This window comes from Vulpes vulpes, chromosome 15 (genome assembly GCF_048418805.1).
Source record: "Vulpes vulpes isolate BD-2025 chromosome 15, VulVul3, whole genome shotgun sequence".
Taxonomy (NCBI): Eukaryota; Metazoa; Chordata; class Mammalia; order Carnivora; family Canidae; genus Vulpes; species Vulpes vulpes.
Genome location: NC_132794.1, coordinates 75,104,696 through 75,129,913, shown reverse-complemented (window position 1 = coordinate 75,129,913; position 25,218 = coordinate 75,104,696). Strand labels below are relative to the sequence as shown.

The following is a 25,218-nucleotide window of genomic DNA, read 5'->3' as shown; positions in this document are numbered from 1 at the left end:
TTGTCAAACACTTTGCTAAACTCAAGACCAGGGTGAAGTTGGCCCGAGGGAAGTTGGGAGTTTTATTCAGTTGAGGGTCTGGAGCCACATTGAATCTGCACAGTGGACCCCAACCTTTCCTGCCCCCCTGGGGGAGGTTTAAGGAAGCACCTGCTCAAGTGCTATCCTGGGGGTGATACACACACCTGAACACTTTGTCTGAAGCTCCTCAGGTGATTCTAATGACAGCTGAGGTTGAGGACCAGCCTAAAGCTCAAGCAGCCTAAAGGCTAACGTCCTCCTTAGGGAAGGTGTCCCCTAAGTGGTCCCAATGTTCTCTGAGTGGCCCCACGTTGTGCAGAGAGCTCAGAACCAGGCTGACAAGCCAACTGACCTCTAAAGGACTCGGATCTTTCTAGAGGGGGCTGTTTGGAGCCACGTGAGTAGAAGTGGAATAAGTCCCAAGAAAGCACAAACATGTTAATGAAGCTGATCTTTTAACCAGTTTATTGTATTTTTACAATAATAAAAATAAATTAGTCATACACAAAAATAGTTGTCATTTTTGCCGGAGAGAAAACACACTGCATTTACTCATATAATTCACCTTCTACCCCACCCCACCTCCTTAAACAATACTTTATAAGGGTGACATGGAGACAGTGGAGTACTTAGTAGGTTCCTTGCTCCTTGGCTATGCAGGTAGTAGGAGGACACAGAACCCCCACCCCAGCAGTCCCAGAGGACACCCTGGAGGTGTGGTCAGAGCTGGGAACACCCCTGTAAAGCCCTCCCAGCCCCTGCCAGTGGACCCTGCCTCACATGCTGCTCTGACCAGGCCTCCCAAGCAATTTAGTGTTGGTGAATGCTACGAAGGAAGCAAGACAAACAGAAGGGATGAAAAAGACCCTCAAATTCCCTTCTCCGGGTGGGGATGAGGCGAGGGCAGATTATACGAGCAAACATAACATTTAAGATGGAAAGGTAGCAATGCAAACAGACCTGTTTCGGGTACGATGCCAGGGATAAAAGCCCCTGAACGAGTCAAAAAGCAGAGTAATTTATATTCGATGTTAAAACCCAAAGAATTTGGCTAGTCAGGATACTGAATCGTAACTATGAACTTAGAATAAGACATCATGTAGCCACTTTGCAGGAAGCTGGGTTAGTAGGATCAAATGATTTTACACAAATGTGGATTGTATATGTAAATAAATACCTATTAGGTCCCTTTAAAATTAGCATATTCTAAATAATAGAACTATTTTGGTGTAGTGACTCATTCTGCCCATAGAGTTCAGAATACACATTTCCTATAAACATCTTGTATTTACAAAGAACAAAATAATAAGTTATAACAAAGTATATCCTTCTGACAAACTGAACTGGGGGGTCAAGGAACCGGAAGTTGGTTTATGTAATAGAATGGCTTTCCTCTCACTGAGGCAAAGGGTTCAACCTCTAGAAGATATTGGGAAACCTGGCTGGGAGTCCCCCCTCCCTCGTGGCCACCTTTTTCAGCACATCGATGGAACTCTCTGTTACCCACGGAATAGAACCAGGAGTATGGGATGGTTTGGGGTGGAGAGAATTACTTGGCTCCAGTAAAGGTGAAGCAAAGCAAGGTGAGCTGAGAAAGAGAGAAGGTATTTAGAGGGCCTTAGTCTCGTCAAGGTCCTGCCCCATTAAAGTGTGTGACCCTGGGCGGGGAACTAGCCATCAGGATGTTGGGTGACTCACCTACAAAGCAGGACCCGACAGGGCAGCTCTGACCAAGTTCTAGTGGTTCTGGGACATGAAGCCACACTCAGCTCGGGTGAGAGGTGCAACACTGGGATCAAAATGGCCAACACAGAAATGGGAAGTACCCCAGACCAGGTGGCTCACCCTAAGCTGTTCTACTGACAGAGTTACCAAAGCTTAGACTTAGAAGGGGCCTCAAAAGTCATATTGCCCCAGCTGGGTGCTTGAATTCCCCTCTCCAGCATCCCTGACAAGTGGCCCTTCGGCCTCTGCTGAGACCTCCAGCGATGGGAGAACCCTCAACCTTCGGGGTTGGGGAGGGCTCTCACCTGTGGGAAGTTGGTTCTTCTTCAGGGGCTAACGTCTGTCTCCCTACAGCCTTTACCTCCTGGCCTTAGGGTTGCTCTCATAGTGCTGTCCCACACCTCTTCTTCTCCAGGATAAACGTTCTCATGAAGTCCTCTCCCCTGTTTCTGTCTGCACCCCTCATCAGGATTGGGCGCGCTCATCTGAACACTACACACTAACAATATTCCTCAAGTGTGATTCCAGCAATCACAACCACAATGTGGCATGACGAATGTCTTCTCCTCGTGGAGCCTAAGTGTCTCAGTGTGTGTGTGTGTGTGTGTGTGTGTGTGTGCGTGTGGTTTGGAGGGAGTGTTCCCATTCCACTTTCTTGACTCACATTGAACTTAGCTGAAACTCTTACATCTCCACCTTGTATTGATACAATTTTGTTTTGTTTTCATTTTAATTGCAAAGGTAGACTTATGTTGCTTCCTGGTGAATTCCTAAGATCCAGGTTTTGTTCTAGTCTCCTAGATCTCTTTGGACCTGTCACTGTCACCAATTTCATGTCATCCACCAATTTCATCAGTAAGGTGTCCAACTTCCCATCAGAGCCACATTAATGATGTTTTAAACAGCAAGCGGCAAGCGTCAGGTGTTGGCCACCACCTACCAGGCTGATATAGGTCCTTCCAGGTTTGATTTAAGGAAAGCCATATTTCTTTTTACCACTTATATGCCTTTTACATTAGAGGGCCAATATTCAAATTCTAAAATGGCTGTATTAAAAAAAAAAAAAAGGAGAGAGCCACTGGCTTAGGAAGGTACTAGTAATATCTGGATTTCTCTCTCTGCCAGAGTGTAGCCGACTCACTGTTAATGAACTCAGAGGACTCCTCACTCCATCCAGTGGCCGGGTTTGCAAGCTTTCTTTAGCCTGTCTCTTCTACTATTTCTTTCCTCTAGGGGAAAAATGAGAGTCCATGTGAGGGTGGCAGGCTGGAGTGCACTAAGTGGCCTTTGCCTGGGCTGCAAAGGGACACGCTGTCCTTTTCCAATAAACGAAAGTAAAACAGCAAGCTGTTTTGGTTGACTTTCGTGAAAAAACATGTAACACCTTCAGTTCATCTAATTTTAAAATCCGGAGCAGGGAATAAGGCCATTCAGGACACAGGAAAAAGAAAAACATCATTAAAATGTAACTTTCAATTCTGCAAGTGGCCGCTTAAGGGGTCATGGAGAGGTGCTGAGGAGAGGGTGACAGATCGTGGAAAAGCAAGGCTGAGATAAGGGGGCGCCAAGGAAGGGAGAAAGAGGCCTATCTGCAGGGAGGGTCGTCAGATCAGCTGTCCTCTGACCACCTCCAGGCACCGTGTCACCCGACACCCTGAGAGCTCTATCAGGCGTGTTGTGTGCCCTATCGGGGCATTGATACATTGCCATAGGAACCAGGAACTTAACAAACACTGGATTTCAAAGACCAAGAAGTTGTTAAAATGCCTGTTCTAGTAATTCATAGTCTTTCCAGAGATGAATGGATTCCAAGAAGAGCCCAACTATTTGTTGGAAGAGAAAAAAGACACTTAGCTTGGGTACTTTTGTCCCCCCAAAGACATGCCACTAACCCATTTGCTGCCACTCAGTTCTGCCATTGGCAGGATGGCCATTCTCATGGGAAGATCACTGTCCTTTTAAACAACTGTCAGGTAGCATTTGGGGGCCACAGGACACCCAAGAGAGGTCAAAGCCAGCATTGAGCCAGCCCAGTCATGAGAATTCCGAATTGGAAGGACCCAGGATGTTCACCTCCTGCTTGACGAAGAAATTCCCTTTAGGATGGAGCCTTGCCCATGTAGGGTGGCCCGGACTGCTGTTGGGCAGGCTGGATGGCTCGAAGGCTTTCCCTCAATTTGAGCTGAAATCAGCCTTTCTTCCCTTCCACCCACTGATGTTGCTCCAGCATGGAAAAGCCTCCTCCAAGGAATCTCTCAATTTAATGGCTTCTTGGGCAAGATCTGAGAGCAGCTGCATAAAGGCCATGCTTCTCTTGTGATAAAAAGCAAAAGTAGGCAGTGAGAGGGAGAGGGCATGGCTTCTCTGGTCTCTTTTTGCTTGGAGGGCATGGGAATTAGGGTCTCTGTCCGGCTGCATATTGTGCAAGTTACACTGCACACGGATGGGGAGAGATGGGTGTGCTTTTTTTGCAAAGTGGCGGCTGGGCTCTCCAAGAAAAGAACCCCCACGGAAAGGCCAGATAGAATTTCTGAAAGCCCAAGGCAGTGGGAACCGAACACAGCGTGTCAGATTGGGCTAGTGCTACTACATCCAAAAGCTTCAGGGGATCATCCAATTAGCAGATTTTTGGGTTAAAAGGCTCAAGGGAGAAATTCGATTCCTAAGAACCCAGACTTGCTTTCAAAGAGAAATAGACTCAGCACCACAGTACTGAATAAGACAGATTTTCTATAAGCTTACAATTTGTTTAGCTTGGTATTTGTCTTAATTGGTAGGAGAATATATATATGTAACCCTTGAACAACATGGGTTTGAACTGCAGTAGGTCCACTTATTCACAGATTTTTTTCCCCGATAAATACCATATAGTCCTGTAGGTGTGATTCCTTTTCCTTGTGATTTTCTTAATGACATCTTCTTTCCCCTAGCCGACTGTATTGTAAGAATACAGTATATAATACATATGACATATAACAATAGGTGGTGATCGATGATGTCATTGGTAAGGCTTCCAGTCAATAGCAGGTTATTAGTAGCTATGCTTTTGGGGAGTCAAATTTTATGTATGGGTTTTCAAGTGTGCAGGGGGTGGTTGGCACCCTGAACTCCTACATTGTTCAAGGGTCAACTGTATGTATATATATACACACACACATGTACACACATACACACACCCCACATATATATTCTTTCCTTTTAATTGACTTTTCAGATCGTTTACCTTTCGATACGCACTGCATCTCCCTTGCAGCCCGAGGCCTCTGGAGCTGCAGAGTTAGGTGAAGGGCATTGGGGAAGACCCTTTCTGCGGTGGCTGTCACTGGGGGAGCCCATGGCCGCTCTCCCTGGCGAGTGGCATGAATGCAGATCTTAGTGCTCAAGTCTGGGATGCTGGGATATAGGTTGTGACTGGCAGTGGGAGGGAGGGATGAGAAATCACAAACAGAAATCCATAAATCAAAGTGGAAAAACCAAAGGAAGACTCTTTCTAATATAAACACAGGTTTTATGCGGAGACAGCTTGGTTAGACTTTCCACTGGGTGAGTGGTGAACAGCCTGGGGAGGTGGCTGCGGAAGCAGGGGAGCCCAGGGTACAGAGACACCAGAGGCTCCGTGGCCGCAGGGTCCTTGGCGGTCAGGTCCCTGGGGAGCGGAATCAGGACTTCAGGCATGACCTTGCTACCCCAATGGCCTTCTTGTCTCAAGGACCATTCCATTCAGGATGGGGCTGAACCAAACCTGCACAGAGCCCTATAACTAGGATCTGTGACCTCGTCGGGGAAAGAAGAAAGAAACAGGCGTCAGAAACAACTGAGGGCCTAGGATAGTGTCTTGACCTTTGGCCAGAGGAAAGAACTCTAAAGCTGGGCTTTGTTCACCGAGTAGGAAATTTCTCGGTCACCTGGTTTGAAATGAAGCCGATTCCTACAGACTTCTGGGCTTCTGGGCAGGCCTCGGGGTGACTTTTGTGGTCGGACTCAACCCTGCCACCCAACAGGGGAATATACCTGGCAGGTCAATCACTTAAACTGAGCCTCAGTTTCCTTGTCAGTAAAATGGGGATAATGGTTCAGTCCCTGGCTCCCGTTCTGGGGGCTTCGTGAGCCGCTAGTGATCTGGTAGCTGTGAATACACCTGTGACCTCATAAAGCACTACTTGACAGGAGATATTTGGGTCCTAAGGCAGGAAAAAGCCTCATGTCTTTGAGAATGAAAGTAGGCACCGCTGGGCTGAGGGGACGCTGGGAGGCAGGTGTCTCGGCAGAGCTGAGTGGGGCTCCAGGGCGGGAGCTGCCTCTCCCCACTCTCCAGGGGGCCCCGACGCGGAAAGACCAGTAGCACCACGGCCCAGGCAGCGCCCCGAGAGGGCCCACCTGCTAGCTTAGAAAGTGCTGGCATGGGAGGTGATTGAGGGCTACCCACACCCCTAGCCACCCTTGGCTTTCCGACAGCACCTTCCCAGGTGCCAGGGCTCCCCGGGAGGGATCATCAGTTTGTGGTGATGCTACAGGACAACCGTGGCTTGGCTCCGGGCCGCGACGTGGACGCTCCCGCAGGTGGGGGTGGTGACAGCCTGGGGGGCAGCCCGGAGGCCTCCTGCTGCAGCGCGGGGTTATCTGCTCCCCAGGAAGCCTGCGTGCCTGGCGGCCACCCGAGTGCAGGACGCGCAGCAGGCTGTCTTGTAGTAGTTGTAGACGCAGAGGCGCGCCTGCACCACCACGTTGCAGTTGTAGTACCTGTCCTTACAGTTCTCATCTGCAGCAACACAGAACGGAAGGGAGGACTCTGAGCACAGGGCCAGCCCGGACCGGGGAGGGGGAGGTGGGAGGTGGTGGTGGGGGTGGGCCTGGCTTCCCATCCCGCTCCCCCACTGTAACACATCGGGATTTGTAGCCTGGGCCAAGAGCTTACATTTTTTTCTTTTCTTCGAAACATGATCACAGAATTCGGTAGAGAGAATAATTCCAAGGACTGTGTTCTCGGCTGCTCACCAACACAGACACAATTCCCAGAGCTCACTCCATGACCACCTCCCCACTTTCTCCTCACTGCTCCAGAGGTAATCAAGCCCCCCATTTGGTGTTTATTATCCCCAATCCTTTCTTTGCACATGGACTGTAAATGATGGTACCCGAATCACTATGTGGCATTTCAACTTCAAAAAAAAAAAAAAAAGATGTAGGGACACCTGGGGGGTGCTCAGCGGTTGAGCCTCTGCCTTTGGCTCAGGGCCTGATCCTGGGGTCCTGGGATCGAGTCCCACGTCGGGTTCCCTGCATGGAGCCTGCTTCTCCCTCTGCCTGTGTCTCTGCCTCTCTCTCTCTGTGTGTGTCTCTCATGAATAAATAAATAACATCTTAAAAAAATGATGCAGATTGTATATATTCCTTGGCAACTTGCTCAATACTGACTTTGTGTGATTTGTTCATGTTCGAATGCCCTAGAGAGTTCATTTTCATTACTGAATAGTATTTCATCGTACTATTTTGACCCAGTTTTCCACTGACAGTTAAGATGTCTTCAATTTTTTTACGATTGCAAATACTGCTCCTTCAAACAGCTGTCACACATCCCCTCTCTGGGTCTTGCTGGGTCGTAAGGTACATGCAACTCTACGGATCTCATCAGATTGCTCTCCAAAGTGGGGGGCAACAATTTTCTTTTGCTTATGCTGCGTGTTTTATTTTTTGCTGATCTGGTGGATGTGACCTTACCTCCCAATGAGGTTGAACACATCATTATATGTATATTTGCCACTTGAGTTTCCTTTTCTATGAATGAATTGCTTTCCCTATCTTCCCACGTGCTGATTTAGTTAACTTAAGGCAAATGATTCATGGAAATTCTTTACAATTACAGGAAATCCTGTCCTTTGTTCATTATATGTGTTGCAAACATCTTCTCCACGCCTCTGGGTTTTCTTATGATTTTGCTTACAGTGTTATTTGGTAAATAGATTTTATGTTTCATATAAAAGACGTAACATTTCCCTTTGTGGTTTGGTATTTGTGTTTGTCATTTATGAAATCCTTCCCAACACTAATATATAAATATATGTTATATTTCATTTAAGAAATCCTTCCCTATGCTAATATATATATAACATATATATGGTATATGCTAATATATATAACATATATATATATATATATATATATATATATATATTTCCCCCTATTCTCTTCTAAAAGTTAAAAAAAACCTTACCTTCACATTTAGAATTCAACTGAAATTCATGTGTGTGTGTGTGTGTGTGTGTGGTGACAAGCAGGAATTCAATTTGTTTTTTTCCTATATGGATAAATGACTGTCTCATCACCACTTATTGAAGGTTCATGTCTCCCCCCCGGATTCATACTGTTAACCTTGACCATGTATCATACACTGTGACTTGCTCGGATTTATTTTTGGGCACTCCATTCTGTTCCATTGGTTTATATATCTATCCTTGTGCAATATGTCCTGATACATGGTAGGATACATTTCCCAACATTGTTCATTATCAAAATTACCTTGGCTATTATTAGTTCTTTGCTCTTGCTCTTCTGTGTAAACTTTAGGCACGGTCTGTCCGATTTTTCTATGAAAAGCCCTGTCTTGATTTTAACACTGCTTGAATTAATAGATTAACTTGGAAAGTAACTGACATAATTTCAGCTGCTTGCTTTTTGATATTACTCACAAACACATTTAATATATTTACGTATCATAACATGCAGCTTTACCACATTCTTTTTAAGACGTCAATTCTCTACGGTGTACAGTAATATAATTAATCATTTCTTTCTACTGGCAGAAATGTAATTGCTTCCAACTTTTATGAGTTACAAGAAGTTCTATAATTCATTCATTTATTAATTCTACATAATTTACTGAGCCCCATTCTTCGTGTATATGTATATCTGTGCAGTTTTGAGAGCATATCTTTAGTATACATTTCTAAAAGAGGAGTTACTGAGTCAAAGACACTAAATGCTTTACATATTGAGGGATATTGCCAAAGTTCTCCAAAAAGATTACACTCAGTTACAAGTAGGAGCCTGACTTTCCCCCCACAACTTTACCAACAATGACTATTGTCCAATTTTTTAAAAAAAGTTTTCCAATCTTATGGAAAAACATAGACTTTCTTTATTTTTAAAATTTGCCTTTTTGATTTACCAATGAGGCTGATTACTAGCTCAGTCTCTTCTATTATGTTTGTTCACATCCTTCATCCTTTACAAAATTGGAGCACTTGTCTTTTTAGGTTCACAGCAAAACTGAAAATGCATAGGTATAGGGGTTCTGTTTGTTTTCTTTTTCAATTAATTTGAGTGAGTTCTATGTATATTAGGGATTTAATTCTACCTGAATGGAGTTTATTTGATTCTAAGATACTATCAATTGTAAGATGATTTAGTAATGGCTTTCTGGAATTACATGAAAGATTATAAAAATGAATGTTGATTTAAAAAAACTGACAACCGCATATACTTGCCCATGTACTCACTTATGATTTTCTTCTTTAGCATTATAATCAAATGTGTACCTGAGCCGTCTTTGCTTTCTGAGTCTGTACAGAGTCTTGCTGTGAGCAACTGTCTGGGATATACTTTGTGCTGAAATAATTCCAGCTCACAGCATAGACAGTTTTAGTAACTTTAGTTCTGATGGTATAAATCTGAGGCATATCGAACAATACCAAGGTTTTGCTTACATTTTGTATTTTGTTAATCTCATTGTTTCCCTTTCTCCTTAGTTAGATTTTCTATGATTGGACGCTAAGTAGTTTTTTTATTCTCCTTGAAAAGACACTATAGACAAATGAAGAAGACATAAGTGGACTGGTAAAAAATTTCCATTGTGTCATATCAGTTAGAACACTGTAGGAGATGTTTGCCAGCTGAGTGACAGCTCTTCAGAACACATGAACTGGTTATACCAATCACTCCTAATTTTGCAAACTGTACAATCAATTCTAAGGATCTGGTAATTTGGACTGTCTTTAATTATCCTGGCCTGGGCAGAGACGAGTGGACAACTATATATATATATATATATATATATATATATATATATATATATATATAGTGTTTCCAGTGTTGCATTATAGTGTACTCTTTTCAAAAACAATTTATGTAACAATTTGGGATCCACATTTAAAGCAAGTTTTAATTATGTGTTGCCAATATAAGGTTAATGGAGGTGACATCTAGTTGGAATACGTTTGTGCGCATGAATCAGCAATGGTACTTCTGTCACTATTGCTTCCTCCTGGCTGAACATTTTCTTTTTATATTGATTGTATCCCACTCTAATAAGGAATTTTTCACATTTTCCTCACAATCATTGCTCATTCTTCCTCTTTTCTCCTTTTCTTCCAACTTGGGTTATGATGCCTGTGAGGTTAATTTTATGTGTCAACTTTACTGGTGATGAGGAGCCCAGATGAAACATTATTTTTGGGTGTGTCTGTGAAGGTGTTTCTGGATGAGATCAGCACTTGAATTGATGGACCCAGTAAACCAGGTGGCCCTCCCCACTGTAGATGGGACTCACCCACTGAAGGCCTGCATAGAACATAAAACAGAGGAAGGAGGAATTTACCCCTTTCCTGTCTCACTGCTTGATCTGGACATTTCATGTCATCTTCTCCTGCCTTGGACTGAGATTTACACCATCAACTTCCCTGGTTCTCAGGCTTTCAAGACTCAAGACTGAATTATACCAGCAACTTCCCTGAGTTTCCAGCTTGTGACTGCTAGATTGTGGGACTTCCCCACTTCTGCATTCATGTGAACCAATTTCTCATAATGAATAACTATCTATCTATCTATCCTCTATCTACCTACCCACCCACTTAACCATCCATCTATCCATCCTATTGGTTCTGGTTCTCTAGAGAACCTTGACTAATACAATGTCCTTAGTAGGAGAAATGTTTATTATGTTATGGTTTTACATTAAGCAATAAGGCCTCTGAATTTTGTGTCTAGCTTATGAAGGCTTACTCAACCCCAAGATATATATTTTTTTCTGATATTTTTACAGTGTGTTTTCTATGCAAGGATCTTTTTCTTTTTTTAAGATTTTATTTATTTATGAGAGTCACAGAGAGAGAGGCAGAGGCACAGACAGCGGGAGAAGCAGGCTCCTCACAGGGAGCCTGACGTGGGACTCAATCCTGGGATGGGGATCACTCCCTGAGCCCAGGGCTCAATTGCTGAGCCACCCAGGTGTCCCAATGCAAGAATCTTAATCCTTTAGGCATTTATGTTTATATATGGCATAAAGCAAGTTTAAAATGTTTTGCTTTGTTTTTTCAAATGGATCTTTGATTATCTGAATACATGGAAGTCTCTCCTTTCCCTACTTCCTTAACATTAGGCCTTTATCACACTTCACTTTCTTTGTACATCAGAATTCTGTATTTTAACACCATACCCCTGTCTCTTCCTGAATTAGCATGCAGTCTTAATTTCTGTATTTTATAATGTGTTCAAATATATGATAAGGCAATAAATCTGAACATATATTGAACCTCAGGAATCATCTTTTATCCTTTAAAATTTTACAGAATTTTATTTTATTTTATTTTTATTTATTTATTTATTTTTTAAATTTTACATAATTTTTTTAAAAATTTATTTTTTAAAAATAAAAGTTCACCCAACGTGGGGCTTGAACTCATGATTCCGAGATCAAAAGTTGCATCCTCCATGGACTGAGCCAGCCAGGTGCCCCCCTCTTTACAGTACTGAGTGTTTCCATCCAGGAATAGTAAGTCTCTCTATTCATTCACATTTCTTATTAGGTTCTATACTAAGGTTTTCTTATTTTTAACTATTATTTAACAACTTTTTTTCTAAATAGGTTTAGACCTTTCTTATTATTTTTCTTCCTTACACTCTTTTGCATAGTAAAAGTTGAAATCTCACTACTTCGATCTTAAAGATAATGGAACCAAATCTCTGAAATCACTACTTTAATCAATTCACATTTAAGTTGGGAGGGTGACTTGGATCACCACCCATGACCAGTCATCTTAAGCTATGAAACTTACCATACTGAATGACCTCCTGAATCCCACGACTATGCACAAGGTCACACAGAGACCTGGACAGGCTTGGCATTTTCATACCAGGGAACTTGCTGGGGTCTAAGAAGGGTGTATATTTTCTCCAAGATAGGAATCCCTACTTACCAACTTCAGGGACACAGTCCTGAGGGTTGCATGATTCTTTCTCTTCTGGCTTCAACTGAGGGTCACAGAGATTACTTAGGGTCATGTCATCTGACAGGCAGCGCACTTCTCGGACCCGGAAGCCGCCCTGGCAGCTCTTGGAACACTGCATGGCGACAAAAGGAGAGAGTTAGATTTCTGGCCATCCGTTTGCTCAGCACACTGGAGCAGCAGATACTGGAAAGTTTCAAACATCTTCAAAAGGAGACCAAATACTAAAACAAACTCCCATGCACCAACCAGCATCAATAACAATCAACACATGGCCAATTGTGTTCCATCTACACCCCACTCATGTCTACTCCATTCCTATTTTGAGGCAAATCTAGACATCACATCACTTCTTCTATAAGATTTCAGTTTGTAGCTCTAAAACACAAAAACTCTTAAAAAGTTATACATCTAGAAAAGTTGTACATCTAGAAATTAACAATATGTGCTTGTCTTCAAAAATATATTCAGAGTTCCTATTTCTAGTTCTCTTGTGAATCTCAAATTTTTAATACAGTTTTTTTTTTGAATCAGGATCCACATCAAATTTGCACATTACAGTTGGTTGACAGAGCTTTTAGGGCTCTTTACAATCTATAGGTTCACTCCCATTGCCGATCCCCCCTTTGTACTCTATTGTCTGGAGTAATTGAGTCATTTGGCTTGTACAGTTTCCCATAGTCAGGATTTTACTGACTGCATATGCATCATACAGTTTATCATCATTCTCTAGCCTCTGCATTTCCTGTAGATTGGAAGTTGGGTATAAAAGAGGCCCTAACAGGTTTGGTTTGGTTTTTTTGTGGTGAAATTGCTTCATTGGATGTGTGTGGTTGTCTCTGTTTTGGGGATGTCAGCAGCCATGGATGTGCAATGTCTGGATCCATTAATTCACCTGTTGTTGAAGAATGGTGGTAAAACTCTATCATCTCTTCTTCTTTTATTAGCTAGGAAATGGAAGTAATCCCTGTACCCATCCCTACATATATTTGTATACTCTTTGGTATACCCACTGGTTCAGCTTGTTTAGGAAAGACAAAGTAAATGCCTGATTACTTTTCTTTATTTATGTCTTCAGAGTAATGAGATGGTTTCCCTAATGTTTTCTAATGGTGGATCCTCCAATTAGTTTTTTTTTTATTATTAGACACTTCCTATAAATGGATGGGTTCAAACATATATGATGTATTTAATTCAATCTATGTCAATGATTATCTTTACTGATGCTCACTGATGTCTCCTCAGTGGCTAATCTGAGCCCCTAAAACTTGGTACATGAATCCTTTGGGCATGAATTCAATTGTTTTTGAGAACTTCCTTGCCACGTGGTATAAAAAGATATTCCAATCTAATTCGTACATATATGGTCCCAAGCCTGGAATCAGCTATTTATCTAAGAATTCCTGGCTGCTTTTAGTAGAGAGTGGTATTCTGAAATCACATTTTGGCTGATAGACATGCCCTTTGCTACTGGATTGGCCATTGTTTCTATGCTCTTTCAATGGATAAATGGGTAAAACTGGGAAAGATTTTTTTCCCCCCATAATTTGTGAGTTCACAGTGATATTGCTAATTCAAATTCAGGAAAACAGGATTTTCACTTAAATCTCTTCTATCTCATCTGTATCTTCATTCACCTAAGTTGAGAATCCTGTTTCTCAAGGATACTGAGGAAATTAGAAAGAAAACAGAAAGATACTACCATATTATCATATATATTATCATATATATTATCATAATGTAAGTTACTCGTTTACTTTATCACACACTATCCACCCAACTATCTCAGATTACAGTACAACACTCTCACTAAAAATATGATTATTGCAAACAGTATACACATTTTCCAATAATTCTCTTGGTCCTTAGGGATGGACAAAGTACTGGGGTGTTTTTGTTTGTTTGTTTGTTTGTTTCAGTCAGCTCCACACTCAGTGTGGAGCCCAACACAGAGCTTGAACTCATGACCCTGAGATCAAGACCTCAGCTGAGATCAATAGTCGAATGCCCAACTGACTGAGTCACACAGGCCCATATAACTGTGTTTTAAAACCACTTGTGATAGTGCCGATGCTGCCAACTGGATACATGTTTAGGTTAATTTGTTTCATAATATTTTCCATTCTTGGGGATTGCTTTTTTCAAATTCAATTTTGTTTTATAATAATCTAAATGCCAGTTTACTGAGCTCAAAACTCAAGTTTATAAAACAAGGCATATTAAAAGATATCTGTCTTTGCTATTATCATAGCCATTTATTTCATATTTGTTTCAGTTTATTTATTTTTGAATTTATATACAGAAAAAGTCACTTATTGGTGGTGCACAGTTCTATGAGTTTTGAGTTGCGTATTTCCTGCAGGAAATATGATCCAAACAAAAGTTTCATCAGACACAGCAGATCCTCTTGTGCTGTAGTGAGACTCATCCCGCTCTATCCTCTGAAAATCACTGATGTGGTCTCTGTTCCTGTGGTTTTTCTCTTTCTCAGAATATAAAAATGGAATCATACAACATGTAGCTTTTGGGGTCTTTCTTTTACTTAGCAAAATGCATCTGAAGCTCAGCCATGTCAGTGCATTTGCTCTTGTTGTTGAGTACTCTCTGTGGCTTGGATGTACTGCAGTTTGTTTATCACCTAAGTTGAGTGGAGGCACATCTGAGTTTCCAGCCGGATGTTTTAGGAGGTCATCTCCTCTGACTTGACCTGGTGAACTTGGCCCTTTCTAGACCCTCCAAACCAAAAGGCAAAATAACATAGTGATCTGTTCTTGCATTCTCAAAGGCTGTGGCCAACATCAAAACAGGTGAATTCCATATCCCAGAAGCAGACAACACACCTTTCAAACTCAACACCTCCTTTGTTCCCATTTGCCTTTGAGGTGTAGTTTAACCTGTGCCCAAAGGCTATTATCACAGGAGCAGGCCTACACTGTAAGGAAACAGAATTCTCAGCTTTTATACATCTATTTCATAAGCAAAATCCCTTTTATCTCCTTTGCATGATTCTGAGAAAGGCTCTGGCCTCTTCTCTGGCCTCACCTACAGGCTCTGCTTGGTGATCTTCAGTGACAAAAGGCAGAATGAACCGCTGTTTCCCCTTAACATTCCATGACATGGTCTCCAGAAATGATGCCCTAGAAAGTTTTCTGTATTAGGAAGTTTTTTTTTTTTAAGATTTTATTTATTCGTGAGAGACACACAAAGAGAGGCAGAGACACAGACAGAGGGAGAAGCGGGCTCCCTATGGGGAGCCCGATGTGGGACTTGATCCCAGGACCCCAGGATCATGACTTGAGCTGAAGGCAGATGCTCAACCACTGAGCCACCCAGGTACCCCAGGAAGGTTTTTGAAAAAAAAATTATTTCCCTATTTTCATCCTTTCCCATTTTGTTCCTTCATCACCTATTTCTGTATTAATTCTGTTTCTCTCTGTATCTTCACCTACACACTATCCTTTCTTCTCACAAAAAGGATTTGAGAGGTCTTAAGAAATACTTAGTGGATTACAAGATTTATTTTTTTAAAAAAGGGTGAGAAGACTGGAGCAAAAAAAAAAGTAAAAGTAGGAAAAAGAGAGAAAAGCTGGGGAACATTAGCATGCAAAATCCGCTTTGTAAGGTCTCATAAATTCTTAGAGATGGGCCACAGTTTTGGCTCTGAGTTTCCAAGTGGCCAATTCAAAGAGAAAAACAAGATGAATCTCATAATCTACAATCCATAATGTCTGCAAGATTAGAAAAAAAGTACACCCACACACAGATTCCCGAGGCCTGACAGAAATTCCTTCAGTGAATTTTGCAATGAGATCACTGCATGGTGTAGTAGTCTCAAGAGCATCCTCAAATCCCTTCAGCTGTTGATCCTCTGCAACAGCATTTCTCAAAATTCAGTCCAAGGTCACCTGCATTCAAGTCACTAAGGAGTTTGTTCAAAATGCAAATTCCTTAGCTAGGGTGGACGCAGAATCCATCTTTTCAAACAAGATCCCAGTTGATTCTTATGCACAGTGAGAATGAGAGTCACTGATTCATGGCCTCTCCAGTTTAGAGGTCAAGATGGTCCCAGCCTCCGGCTCTTCCCACCAAGCAGGCTATGTCCAGAGGTGTCCCAACAGTGACGGTCTAGAGTAGACCACTGTAGAGAATCTACTCGAGGGCTGAGCCCGGTGCCCGACACACAGTAGGTGTCTGGATGTCTATGGGAGGAAGGCAGAAGAATGATGTACTAATGCAATCTCTATCAAGAGCGCCATGACTTACCATGCTCCATTCTGTGTTAAACCATTTGGCCCCGCAAGGCTTGAGGTGGCATGATTGCTGGCTGGGGGGCTTCTCCAGGAAGGAACATTCATAGGGATCCAGCACTTCAAAGGTGTCTGTGTTCTTCCTAACACAAATCACCTCCCTCTGTTGGGTCCCACTCCCACACTCGACGGAACACTGGAGAAAAATCAGAGAAGGATGGGTGTCACATGACGAAAAGGGGATGAGAACATCAAGGGACGGTTCTGAGTGTTTTCTATCATCAATTCAGTCATGATGAGCCCAGGGGCACCTGGAAAATGTTGCTGGATAAGGTGCTGCGGGTGGATTCTGGTTTTCCTAAGACCTCTGTGTCGGGAATGGAGAGTGGGTGCCCTGCGTTATATTATAGCACCAGGATGCTGGTCACTGAGATCGTGGTGCCCTCTGTGAGATTGAAATGGTTTCTTTCAGGCCACCTCCTTAGATGCCCCTTCCCCCTGGGCACAACAGCCTGTCAGTTTGGTTGTTCCTGTCCAGTAGATTCTATCACTTCTCACTATAACACAATGGACTACCATTCTGTTCCATCTGCTGGGCCTCAGTGGGTGGATACTGGGAACGAGTTTAGTCTCTCAGTGCCTGCACACTTGAGGACAAAGGGTTACATTAAAATTCCTTGGGACACACAAAGCTGAGAATATCCCAGACTGGGGACAATATCCCGTTGGTCAGCCCTCCCCACCCAACAGGTGGCCGGCAGGAAGCCTTTGACTGTGGCATCCAAGCCTCTCACTTCCCAGCTTGGTGGGAAGCTGCTTGAGAAGGTAGTCACACAAAGAGGGGGGTCCGAGAATTACACATGTTGGAGTGTTTCATTAGTGTACAGAAACATGACATGTATAATTGCTCACAAATTGTTTTATTTAGTATCTATTACTTTGTAAAGTGTTTTTCTTTTCATGTGTGGTTTACTCTTAATACTTCTGGATTACAGAATTTTAAGGCTGTGATCTATATACTTCTAGAGGCTTTAAATACTCTATCTTTATAAAAAGCCTCTCAAAATTTCTTCAGTTGAAAGTCTTAACATTAGCTTTGCTGTCTATATGCAGGAACATAGTCAAATAGAAACAGGGAAAACCCCACCCATATCTACGGAAGAAAAAGGCAACCCCAAACCAATAGACTATGGTCTGTTAGTCACACAGGACATAATGAACATCACCCTCAGCAGTTTCCACTTAGTGCCCTTCTTTTGGGGGAGACATCTTCCTACAACATCCAGAGAACAAGTCTTCTTGGTCTGTTTTTCCTATTTTATTCCATGTGAGTTAATGATTGATTTGGAGTATATCTAGGTTTTGTTCTTCTCTTTCAAATGCCACAATGACAGCATTAGAGGAAGGACAGGAGTGTCCGGCTGCCAGGGGAGAAAGTCTGGCCTCCCCTATACGGGGAGTGAGAGTGTGTGTAAGGGCCCAGGGGGCAGCAGGGGTAGGACAGGAGACATGGAAACTAGTTGAGACATCGTCACTAAACAGCTGCGTCTTTGGCCAAGATATCACACTTCCTCAGGTGTGGACTGTTTCACTGGTCAAGCGAGGGAGGCGGGAGAGGGGGCTTGGAAACCTGATCTGAAAGACCCCTAACTGCTCTGAGGGTCTGTGTCTGTGCTGAGTGCTTGGCAGAGAAGCAGGCGACAAACCTTGACCCAAATCTGAAGCTGTTTTCTGCTATTTGGCAAAGTCCTTGAAGAGATTGGGTAATTAAGGGAGAAGGAGCACATATCTCAGCCTTCTACCCCAAATGGCCAGAGAGGGCACAACACATGTGTTAGGGACAAGTGAATGGATGCCTGTGGCGGGAGATGTGTGCATGCATGAAACATCTGAAAACAGGAAAGGGCACTCATGCTTGGTGGACCAGAAATTATGGGGAACATTTGAATGGTGAAAGGTGGATGGGATTAAATTGAAGGAGCACATCACAGTTCACAAGGCACATAGAGAAGGATGCCCAGCCCAGCAGAGAGGAAACAGCTCAAGTGCTTCAGGCGAGAAAGAATACGGGGAGCAGGAGGGAGGCCTCGGGATGGTGGCAGAGTGATCAGCTAAGGTGCTGACCAGGACGAGTGGGGCTGGCCTGACTGTGCCCAGAGGGAAGCGCAGGCACCTGCCCCTACCATATCAAAGGGCAAAGTGAAGATGTTTTCAGATATTTGATGGTTCAGAAACTTAACTACTCATGATTCTATTTGAAAGACTTACTGGGTCATGGTCTCTAATCAAATGAAAAAGAACCAGGAAGAAGACCCAGCCAGGACAGATACAAACCACAGTGGGCAAAAGCTGTTGTTAATAATGGAGACAGAGATTTTGGGGAATGATGAAAATGTTTTGGAATTAGTGGTGATAGTTGTACAGCTTTGTGAATATACTAAACACCACTGAATTGTATACTTTTAAGAGGGTGAATTTAATGGTATGTGAATTATATGTCAATAAAAAAGATAAACTTTGGAGGGCAGAAAGCTATTTTTAAACCTAAATCAGTATTTTCTATAAAATTCATTAACATTAATATGGAGTTAAGATCCAGATGATCTCAACATCTTTTTGGAGATATTGTGGATTGAGGAAGTGGAGGTAGATAAGTGGGGACTTATGGCTTCTGTCTTCCTTGCGGGGAGGATGTGATTACTGATGACACAGATAGAAACATTACAGTTTAAAACTCCATGCTAAAAACCTGAGTGTTTGGACCAGATGGATTTCACAGATATCTACAGAACTTTACATCCAAACTCAACTGAATACACATTCTTCTCAAGTGCACATGGAACTTTCTCCAGAATAGACCATATACTGGGTCACAAATCGGGTCTGAACCGATACCAAAAGATCGGGATAGTCCCCTGTATATTCTCAGACCATAATGCCTTGAAATTAGAACTTAATCACAACAAGAAGTTTGGAAGGACCTCAAACACGTGGAGGTTAAGGACCATCCTGCTAAAAGATGAAAAGGTCAACCAGGAAATTAAGGAAGAATTAAAAAGATTCATGGAAACTAATGAGAATGAAGATACAACCGTTCAAAATCTTTGGGATGCAGCAAAAGCAGTCCTGAGGGGGAAATACATCACAATACAAGCATCCATTCAAAAGCTGGAAAGAACTCAAATACAAAAGCTCACCTTACACATAAAGGAACTAGAGAAAAAGCAGCAAATGGACCCCACCCCCAGCAGAAGAAGACAGTTAATTAAAATTCGAGCAGAACTAAATGAAATCGAGACCAAAAGAACTGTGGAACAGATCAACAGAACCAGGAGTTGGTTCTTTGAAAGAATTAATAAGATAGATAAACCATTAGCCAACCTTATTAAAAAGAAGAGAGAGAAGACTCAAATTAATAAAATCATGAATGAGAAACGAGAGATCACTACCAACACCAAGGAAATACAAACGATTTTAAAAACATATTATGAACAGCTATACGCCAATAAATTAGGAAATCTAGAAGAAATGGACGCATTCCTGGAAAGCCACAAACTACCAAAACTGGAGCAGGAAGAAATAGAAAACCTGAACAGGCCAATAACCAGGGAGGAAATTGAAGCAGTCATCAAAAACCTCCCAAGACACAAGAGTCCAGGGCCAGATGGCTTCCCAGGGGAATTCTATCAAACGTTTAAAGAAGAAATCATACCTATTCTACTAAAGCTGTTTGGAAGGATAGAAAGAGATGGAATACTTCCAAATTCGTTCTATGAGGCCAGCATCACCTTAATTCCAAAACCAGACAAAGACCCCACCAAAAAGGAGAATTACAGACCGATATCCCTGATGAACATGGATGCAAAAATTCTCAACAAGATACTAGCCAATAGGATCCAACAACACATTAAGAAAATTATTCACCATGACCAAGTAGGATTTATCCCCGGGACACAAGGCTGGTTCAACACTCGTAAAACCATCAATGTGATTCATCGTATCAGCAAGAGAAAAACCAAGAACCATATGATCCTCTCATTAGATGCAGAGAAAGCATTTGACAAAATACAGCATCCATTCCTGATCAAAACACTTCAGAGTGTTGGGATAGAGGGAACTTCCCTCGACATCTTAAAAGCCATCTACGAAAAGCCACAGCAAATATTATTCTCAATGGGGAAGCACTGGGAGCCTTTCCCCTAAGATCAGGAACAAGACAGGGATGTCCACTCTCACCACTGCTATTCAACATAGTATTGGAAGTCCTCGCCTCAGCAATCAGACAACAAAAAGACATTAAAAGCATTCAAATTGGCAAAGAAGAAGTCAAACTCTCCCTCTTCGCCGATGACATGATACTCTACATAGAAAACCCAAAAGCCTCCACCCCAAGATTGCTAGAACTCATACAGCAATTTGGTAGCGTGGCAGGATACAAAATCAATGCCCAGAAATCAATGGCATTTCTATACACTGAGACTGAAGAAAGAGAAATTAAGGAGTCAACTCCATTTACAATTGCACCCAAAATCATAAGATACCTAGGAATAAACCTAACCAAAGAGGTAAAGGATCTATACCCTAAAAACTATAGAACACTTCTGAAAGAAATTGAGGAAGACACAAAGAGATGGAAAAATATTCCATGCTCATGGATTGGCAGAATTAATATTGTAAAAATGTCAATGTTACCCAGGGCAATTTACACGTTTAATGCAATCCCTATCAAAATACCATGGACTTTCTTCAGAGAGTTAGAACAAATTATTTTAAGATTTGTGTGGAATCAGAAAAGACCCCAAATAGCCAGGGGAATTTTAAAAAAGAAAACCATAGCTGGGGGCATCACAATGCCAGATTTCAGGTTGTACTACAAAGCTGTGGTCATCAAGACAGTATGGTACTGGCACAAAAACAGACACATAGATCAATGGAACAGAATAGAGAATCCAGAAGTGGACCCTCAACTTTATGGTCAACTAATATTCGATAAAGGAGGAAAGACTATCCATTGGAAGAAAGACAGTCTCTTCAATAAATGGTGTTGGGAAAATTGGACATCCACATGCAGAAGAAGGAAACTAGACCAGTCTCTTTCACCATACACAAAGATAAACTCAAAATGGATGGGAGATCTAAATGTGAGACAAATTCCATCAAAATCCTAGAGGAGAACACAGGCAACACCCTTTTTGAACTTGGCCACAGTAACTTCTTGCAAGATACATCCACAAAGGCAAAAGAAACAAAAGCAAAAATGAACTATTGGGACTTCATCAAGATAAGAAGCTTTTGGGATCCCTGGGTGGCGCAGCGGTTTGGCGTCTGCCTTTGGCCTAGGGCGTGATCCTGGAGACCCGGGATCGAATCCCACATCGGGCTCCCGGTGCATGGAGCCTGCTTCTCCCTCTGCCTGTGTCTCTGACTCTCTCTCTCTCTCTGTGACTATCATAAATAAATAAAAATTAAAAAAAAATCTTTAAAAACAATTAAAAAAAAAAGATAAGAAGCTTTTGCACAGCAAACGATACAATCAACAAAACTAAAAGACAACCTACAGAATAGGAGAAGATATTTGCAAATGACGTATCAGATAAAGGGCTAGTTTCCAAAATCTATAAAGAACTTATTAAACTCAACACCAAAGAAACAAACAATCCAATCATGAAATGGGGAAAAGACATGAAGAGAAATCTCACAGAGGAAGACATGGACATGGCCAACATGCACATGAGAAAATGCTCTGCATCACTTGCCATCAGGGAAATACAAATCAAAACCACAATGAGATACCACCTCACACCAGTGAGAATGGGGAACATTAACAAGGCAGGAAACAACAAATGTTGGAGAGGATGCGGAGAAAAGGGAACCCTCTTACACTGTTGGTCGGAATGTGAACTGGTGCAGCCACTCTGGAAAACTGTGTGGAGGTTCCTCAAAGAGTTAAAAATAGACCTGCCCTACGACCCAGCAATTGCACTGTTGGGGATTTACCCCAAAGATTCAGATGCAATGAAAACGCTGGGAGACCTGCACCCCGATGTTTCTAGCAGCAATGTCCACAATAGCCAAACTGTGGAAGGAGCCTCGGTGTCCATCGAAAGATGAATGGATAAAGAAGATGTGGTTTATGTATACAATGGAATATTACTCAGCCATTAGTAACGACAAATACCCACCATTTGCTTCAATGTGGATGGAACTGGAGGGTATTATGCTGAGTGAAATAAGTCAATCGGAGAAGGACAAACAGTGTATGTTCTCATTCATTTGGGGAATATAAATAATAGTGAAAGGGAATATAAAGGAAGGGAAAAGAAATGTGTGGGAAATATCAGGAAGGGAGACAGAACATAAAGACTCCTAACTCTGGGAAACGAACTAGCGGTGGTGGAAGGGGAGGAGGGCGGGGAGTGGGGGGGAATGGGTGACGGGCACAGAGGGGGGCACTTGATGGGATGAGCACTGGGTGTTTTTCTGTATGTTGGTAAATTGAACACCAATAAAAATTAATTTATAAAAAAATTAAAAATAAAATCCTGAGTGTTGTTAAGTGAATAAAAATAGGATATATAACTTCCAAAATGTTAGAGGGGGAAAAATGGAATTAGGGAAACCTGATTTGTACAAATGTACAGAAAGGAAAGAAGAAACAGACCAAGAAAACATGGCAATAACATAAATAATAAACACAAATTAAGATGGCAGGGAAAAGTCCAAACATGCAAGTGATTATAATAAACGTGAATGGTTAAAATTTAACTCTTAAAAAACAGACTTGCAGGTTGGATAAAAATAGACAAAACTAGTCCTGCATACAAAAGATGTATCTTAAAAAATACATAAGAAGTTGACAAAGATACACCAGGTGAAAATCAACAATGAGAAATCAGAATAATGCAAATATCAGATAAGATATAATTCATGGAGAAAAGCATAGATGCCAGAGGTGGCATTTTAATAGGGATAACTACATCCACTGAGCAGGGCTAGTGATTACGTGTGTTTCTACACCTGAATAATCCCTGCAGTTGTACTTTATTTTATTTTATTTTTTTTGCAGGTGTACTTTAGTGGATCACTGATCCAAGATGAGAGTGGAAATGTCGGCTTAGATGCCAGTGAAAATAAATCTTGACAGACACGCAGACAAGAGGGCCGCTCCCAGTGGCTCTAGACACTGAAAGACCCCCCAGAACAAAGACAATTACAGGTGAAATAAACCTAGAATTGCCAGGGAAGAAAAGAAACATCTGTGCATCCATTGAGGCATGAATCTAGATATTGGTGGAATACCTAAAGAGTAGGAATTGGGCTACTTTGGCTCTAGATAGAAAAAAGACTCCCTAAGCTTGATAGGTCTTATTCTCTTGGGCTGGTTTTCTCCACAAGCTCTCAACAAGGCCACTGGAAACACCTGTGCTCACAACTTCCCAGAGAGTCTCTTCCCTTAAGTCTACATTCAAGTCCCAGGGAAGGACTCTCCTAGGCTTGGCCTGGGTTACATGTCCACCCTGGATCGGTCACTTGTGACCAGGCTAGTGGGGTGTTCTGGATGCCAACTACCACTCAAACCACATGGATGGAAGGGACATTTATCCTCATTCTAGTGTCAAGAAATAAGCACGCACTACTTCATTTTCTTTGGGGATAACATCAGATTCCCAGGGTAGGGAGGTGACAGCAGGCTCCAACACCCTTATAAATCCAGGACTGAAACCACGTCACATTCAATCACAGCCTGACCCTTTTGGACAACCAGGTAATAAATGCCATGTTTCTAAACTTAGCAGAAACAAACACTGCCTTCACCCAAATTCACATCACTCTCAGTTCTCCGAGTTAGGTCTGGAATCCACAGGAGGCCCTCAAGCAAAAAAGAACCTGAATCCTGCTCCCCTCTGGGGAGGTAGGATTGGTTTTGAGATTGGTAGACGTTCAAGTTGAATTGCTCTGCCTATCTTCACTGTGTAGATGCTGTCACAATTTCCCACAGGGCTCTTCCCTTTGCCTCATTTCTGTGGATATTTGGTGCAATATGGCCTACTCCGAATTATCTTTGGGATTCGAGTCCTAGGTGTTTTGCTACCAATAATGACATAGAAACAGCTGGCAGATAAAATAATGAACATGGGGAAAACGAACCGATATAGATTAGTAGATATTCTCATCCTTATGTTTGGATGGGGAGAGAGGCTCTGAGAGGTTGTTGCCTCAAGTCAGAAGAACCACAGAGAAACAGAGCCAGGACCAGCTATCAGCTATGCCTGACTCCGACAGCCACTCGGGTAGTGGTGCAGGTACTTGAATTCCCTTCCTTTTTGAATTTTCTATGTTTGACAGTTTGTATTATAAAAACATTAAAGGAAATTTGAGAAGAAAACATTTCCCATGTTGTTCATATAAAAATCCATTCTTTGCAGCGGCTGAGATAAAGTTCCTATATTTTTGTATTCTGGTTCTCCCTTGTCACTATATCATGTGTACTTTCTACGTCTCCCTAATTATCACTGTTGTTGTTACATAATATTTTAATGAGTTATGATACACTGTAATATCCCTATGTGCCCTGCTGTCATGAACACTTCTGTTTAAAAAAGCATTTTTTCCCCTTCTGTTAATTATTTCCTTAAAATGAATCCCCAGAAGTGAAGTGACTGGTTAAGGCAAATGAACATTTTTATGGTTCTTGACTTTTATTGCCAAATTGCTTTCCAAGGGGGTTATATCAGCTTACAAGGACGGGGCAGTCAATTTTTTTTCAGGGTCTGTTTTTAAAGCTACTTAAAAGAAATCAAATTCTAGATGGAGCCAGAGACCCTGATAATGTATGATTCATGATCATCAGCCAAAAAGTCCTTGGAGAACCAGCCAGCCCCAAGAGCCAGTGCTAAGTGGTCCTAGAACTCAAAATACTAATGGCAATCATAATGGGGCAGTAAGAAGGAATGATCTTTTCCACATTTCTGCGTTCAATTTTGGTATACTGAGGAAAAAAATCA

At 42.1% G+C, this 25,218-nt stretch overlaps 1 protein-coding gene across 4 annotated transcripts in view; it reads right to left on the bottom strand.

Moving 5' to 3' along the window:
• Positions 1–469: 469 nt before the first annotated feature.
• The window catches only part of THSD4 (thrombospondin type 1 domain containing 4), a 577,007-nt gene continuing 552,258 nt past the window's right edge, over positions 470–25,218 (bottom strand). For all 4 annotated transcript variants that reach the window (XM_072739053.1, XM_072739054.1, XM_072739055.1 and 1 more), the window contains 3 exons: positions 16,230–16,409; positions 11,937–12,081; positions 470–6,505 (listed from right to left, as the gene is read on the bottom strand). In XM_072739053.1, coding sequence (XP_072595154.1) covers positions 6,363–6,505; positions 11,937–12,081; positions 16,230–16,409 — 468 coding nt within the window. In that variant the 3' untranslated portion in view covers positions 470–6,362. The remainder of the gene's footprint in view (positions 6,506–11,936; positions 12,082–16,229; positions 16,410–25,218) is intronic.